Source organism: Bactrocera latifrons, unplaced genomic scaffold (genome assembly GCF_001853355.1).
Source record: "Bactrocera latifrons isolate USDA-ARS-PBARC rearing strain unplaced genomic scaffold, ASM185335v1 scaffold_610, whole genome shotgun sequence".
Lineage (NCBI taxonomy): Eukaryota > Metazoa > Arthropoda > Insecta > Diptera > Tephritidae > Bactrocera > Bactrocera latifrons.
Window position 1 is genome coordinate 38,971 of NW_017537280.1, and position 5,163 is coordinate 44,133.

Here is a 5,163-nt window from a genome sequence, read left to right on the forward strand (position 1 = left end):
ATTTCAAATAAAAAAAATACATTCGTTAAATTTTGATAGTAATGGCGAAGCGAATGCCGTTTTTTCGCCAGCGGCAATACCAGAAATTTATTTTTGTCGCTCGTTCGCCATTTTCTGGCGAATTCGTTAAGAGATTCGCAACTTACAATTCGCCACGGCGAAACTCGCCAAAATTTTCATTCGCTTCGCAAGTGACAATACCCGCCTTAATGTCTTTGGCATACTCAATTACGGATTTATTGCACTTTTAGTAGTTTTGAACAGTATCGTTATATGGGGAGTGAGCGCGGTTACCTTCCGATTTCGGCAATTTTCACACTGTCGATAGAACACCTTATAATATTTTTGTAGCTTTAGTAGTTTAGAAAATATGTACATTAAACATTTTTTCTCACAGGCGCCTCTTGCTATTGCGATCCCCTAATTTTTTCTTTGTACTAAGGAACCCGTATACCCATTTTCAATTTTTTTTTCTCAATTTTGCTCAAGTTACAGCTTGCACGGACGGACATACACTTGGAAAGACCGACAGTTACACGGATTTCATCTTTTCTCGTCATCCTGATAATTTATATATATAACTCTATATCTATTTCGATTATTTCAGGTGGTACGTACAACCGTTAGGTGAACAAAACTATATTACTGTGTAGCAACTGGTTGCAAGACTAGAAAAATCACATTTCACTCGAAAATTTTAAATATAAAAACAATTAATTTAAGTTTAAGTAACAATTTATTACTAACACTTAAAATAAAACTTAACTAATGAAGCATTACAGTATATCTAGATATAATATTTATAGGCAAATAATGTCTTGGTTCTAATATCTCAGTAATTTAGAAAACCTTCTAATACTATACAAATTATCCCAAAAGAAAGCAATATATATTTAAAACAAATTCGCTATTAATTTAGCGACTATTATCTTTATGAATTCCAAAATATTTGTTTGTTAGAAAGTCAAACTCAGCGTGCCGAACCAAAACATTCCCAATATCTTGCGTTGTGATATTCAGACTATCAGTAGTTGGTGGATTTTGCTTTGAGGCTACTGCACGTCTTATAATTTTTTCAATGAATGTGTTTAAACACTGGGACAATACTGTTTGCGCTAAAGGATATATTAAATTTCCACCAATTTGTTCCGGTTGCAGTTGTATATTAAAATCTCTGCAAATATCGCTTACAAGTTGAGAAGACTTTTCTAGGTGTTCCGGGATTGCTAAATAGAACTGCTGTTCTTGTTCACAACGATTTGGATTTGATCGTAGATGTTCTATATTAAATCTGTTACGATTCTTTGACATCGATATACTAATGATATCAATTGGCTCCTCGGAGAATTCTACACCAGTTTCTTGGTCAATAATATTTTGGCACCCACAATCGAGCCAAGATGTAATACGATGTTTTGGAGTTATTGATTCATACTGTATATACTTCTGCTCGAATTTAACTTCGTTTTTGACAAACTGTGAAAAGTCATGTCCTTGCAATAGATTATCAGTTTGTAATTTCTCTGGTTCAGTAAGCTGGTCAGGCATATTTTGTACTTGCACCGGGTAGGATAGAGTTATGTCAAATGACTTCATCTTTGGGGTGAATGCGTGATAACGAGCATAAACTAGTACTTCACGTGTGCTCCAAAACCGCCATTTGTTATTAGAAGTAATCGCTTTTAAATATTTGTGGTTGCGAACAAAGCAAGTGATGTATTTAGCGCGCAACCATTCGCATGCGCGTTGTTTTAAAACGGGCATTAAGTCGAATTCCTTTTCGCTATTGCTTACGAAAGAGAAAGCGGATGCTAAAGTATTTTTGGGTGAAATAAGAGGTAAGTGTCGTAATATGTAGTCTATAGCGGAATTCATTGAATTATAATTTTGATTCAAAAACTCTTGTTCGAATTTACTTCTACACTGCTGCAGAAGCTCAAACGCACTACTTGCTTTGGCCCGTGTTTGCCTTATACCCAAATGGAGTTCCGGTACATGTGATTTAATTGATCCTGATATCATTTCTGGATTGCTTAATGTGATGTTGTCTTTACTAAGTTTTACCGAAGAGTGTGTATAATCATGATCATATAGCATACTTTGTAGAGCTTTATGTTGTACTTTTTGCTTTGGCATCTGCTGTTGATGTTGCCTCTGTAAATTGGTTTGCGGTTTCAATAAGGAAACTTGTTTCTTTCGTTCCTGCTTCAATTTCATTTGTAAGGGGTCAATAATGAATAATTTTCCTCCTTTTTGAAAAACCATTTGTTTTTGAGAGCTTACAGAATTATTTTTACTTTTTGAATTGTATATGTTGTTTGTTGCAAGGAAATTACCATTATTATTTGTCACTAAAAAATTGCTACGATTAACATCATTTGAAACGGTTAATAGTTTTGAGGCATGCTTTTCCATCGCCAAAGAGGAGTCGGTAAATGTATTTTTCTTTCTTGATTCAGATAATACACTATCCAAATTTTGAGACGAGTCAGCAGTTCCTGCAAAATTTCAAAGAAGTACAACAATAAGTATAAAAAAATAATTATTATTATTATTCGCTGTAGGTGTGTTACAATTTGTAATAATCTAATTAGGTGATACTTATTTTAGGTATATTTTCATAGGTATTTTATTTATTTGTAAACATGAAGATCTCGGTTTTTTACTCACCATTTAATAAGCTTCCCATTTTCGCGTCCCCTACTGGTTTTTGTGTTGTAGCCACTAAAACTTGCATAAATTTTATTTTGCCCTCCGCATCCACCAACTGTACCAATTTCTTTTGCAACACAGTTTTTTCATCTGCATTCTCCACAGGCATATTTGCGAAAGCAGAATTACTATTTAGCGCGACAAATTTATTCATATTTGTAATCTTTAATGGCATAAACTTTCCTACTTTACTTAATGCAACAATATTATTATTGTTTCTGTTAGTGTTTGAAACTTGATGGGCATTGGCCACATTTGTAGTTGAAAGCTTCATTATCATAGGAGTTGTGAGCTGCATTGATTTACTACTTTTTATAGTAGTAACAACTTCTTTACTTATGTCAGAATTTTTATTTGTCGATTTTGTGTTGACAATTTTTGCATATCTAAGGTTTGATATATTACATCGAGTATTACTAATATTTGAAGTAGAGGATTGACTAACAATAACACTTTTTGTAAAAATTTCTTCTTCGCTAGTCCTTTTACTGTTCAGTTCCGATATTTCACCACTATTCGCGCATACTATCTTATCTTTGCTTAGAGGGGAGTCATTTATTTCATTATTTGATGAACAGTCTGACTTTTGGAGACTCTTGCAGATTATTTTAATCGGACTATTATTTGAAATATTTGCAAGCTGTTCGTTTACGACAACTGATGGCTCTATTTTTGTAATATCAGCAGAAGCTGAATCCATGTTAAAAACCCCGAATAAATTATCGTCTAAATCTTCTTTGTTATTTGTGAAGGATATTTTACGATGCTTCGTGTTATTTCCATGATCTCTTTCGCCTGTTTCAAAAATATTTTCACTTGTAAACGGTTGTATATTTTCATAGACGTTTTTCTTTACATCAAACAACGGCTCATCTTTTGCTTTGGTAATTATAATATCAGAACGAATCCAAATTTCCATTAAGGTCTCTGAACCAAGAGTGTGCATTCCACTTAACGTACGATCAAGTACCACATTATGTATAAGTTGTACAGGCTTTTGTTGTAGATGTTCATGAAAGAAGAGCTGAATTCTCATTGGAAATTCACCCCACCCTCTGCGGGCTATTTGGAAAGGCGCCGTTCTAATGTCTACTATGTCATTTGGGCGATATGAAGGGTGAAGATGAAAACGAACTTTTTTTATAAAGGATTCTAAATTAATTTTAGCATCTTTTGATTGCACATAAACTAACCATTTATGGGTTAACATATTTTCGCTTGATATTTTTACTTCAGCTCTAGCATCTACTTCTCCTCCTATATACGTTGAAGTATTTCCTATAACAACAAGATGTTTTGTTTTGTTGTTAAAACGAGCTGAATTCAATGATTTTCTAGTTTCTGATTGAATAAAACTAGCCATCTTACCGGTTTTAGATGATTGTAAATCTGTGAAATCATTATTGTGAGATCTCATTTGATCAAATGTATTAACTTCATCTACAATCGGTATTTCTTTTTCTTTTGAATGATGTATCACTAAACCTTGATCTTTTATTGATTGTTTTAAACATTTTTTTTGGTGTTTTTGTGATTGAGATCGGGATCGTAAGGTGTTCAATGCATTTTGAGCCGCTACACGCTCAGGTAGAGAACGTTGTGTAACTTCATACATTTTGTTGGGGTAGTCTCCCATTCTTTTTTTAAAAGATGGGTGCAGTGCTATTTGAAGACCATGAACCTCTTTTTCGAAAAGAGTTTCTTTTCCACGAATTGCTAGGGTATCATATGCTGATATTGATAAGTCTTGTTTCTGGTAATAGTCTGATACAATTACATACCGCAAACGATCCAACAAAGAGCGAGCTTGATCTAAACGTTTTTCAATCGCAGCTAAATGTTCTTGTTTTAAAGATATTTCCTTTTGAAACTCATTTGAAATTATTTCGGAAATACATTTCAATTTAGTTTTCGTGGGTGTTAAAAATACGTTTTTTCCCATAATATTAGATTCACCATGGCGCAACTTTTTATATGGACTTGAATACAATCGTATGTAATCCGGATCATGGTATTCGCTCGAATGCTTACGCTTTTGTGATGAAATAGTGTTGGGAAGCATGGTGAACGAAGCACTACAATTTTTGACGAAAATTGAAGATTCTTTAATATGGAAAGTAAAAATTATCTTAGAAAATTTTCATTATTTTCAATAATTGTTTTTTTTTAGAAATCAACAAACCCGCTTTCTCCGACAAATTAGTATGCAAAAAAACAAAATAGTAGATGTGCCAGGAAAACCTGACGTTAACTACGTTGGCCCTAAAACTGTTTTCAGTAAAAGATTGCCAGCTTTCAACCACTGATTACAGCGGAATTCTGCCTCTAGTCACTATTTGAGACAATTTAAGGGAAGTCTCAATTTGCGATTAGTTACTATTCACTAAACAGTCTCTGTCGTTAGTCTCAAAATATTGACTCATATTTGAAACCTTATAGTTAGCACGTCAC

General features: G+C 33.5%; 1 protein-coding gene across 4 annotated transcripts; it reads right to left on the bottom strand.

Moving 5' to 3' along the window:
- Positions 1-915: 915 nt before the first annotated feature.
- On the bottom strand, positions 916-4,959 carry LOC108975116. 4 transcript variants are annotated; one of them, XM_018943404.1, is made up of 3 exons: positions 4,895-4,959; positions 2,671-4,815; positions 916-2,498 (listed from the first exon to the last, which is right to left on the bottom strand). In XM_018943404.1, the coding sequence occupies exons 2-3, from the start codon at positions 4,772-4,774 to the stop codon at positions 916-918; spliced, it is 3,687 nt and encodes a 1,228-aa protein (XP_018798949.1). In that variant the 5' UTR covers positions 4,775-4,815; positions 4,895-4,959. The 4 variants fall into 4 exon arrangements, with proteins under 4 accessions (XP_018798949.1, XP_018798950.1, XP_018798952.1 ...); XM_018943405.1 differs by having other exon boundaries at positions 2,671-4,787; positions 4,895-4,902; XM_018943407.1 differs by lacking the exon at positions 4,895-4,959 and having other exon boundaries at positions 2,671-3,990; positions 4,081-4,884.
- Positions 4,960-5,163: the final 204 nt, after the last annotated feature.

Bases quoted from the DNA above. Each gene is read 5' to 3' on its own strand.
- LOC108975116 (XM_018943404.1), bottom strand. From the start codon at position 4,774: ATGCTTCCCAACACTATTTCATCACAAAAGCGTAAGCATTCGAGCGAA. The intron at 2,499-2,670 runs GTGAGTAAAAAA...GAAATTTTGCAG, and splicing joins AATGGGAAGCTTATTAAATG to GAACTGCTGACTCGTCTCAA.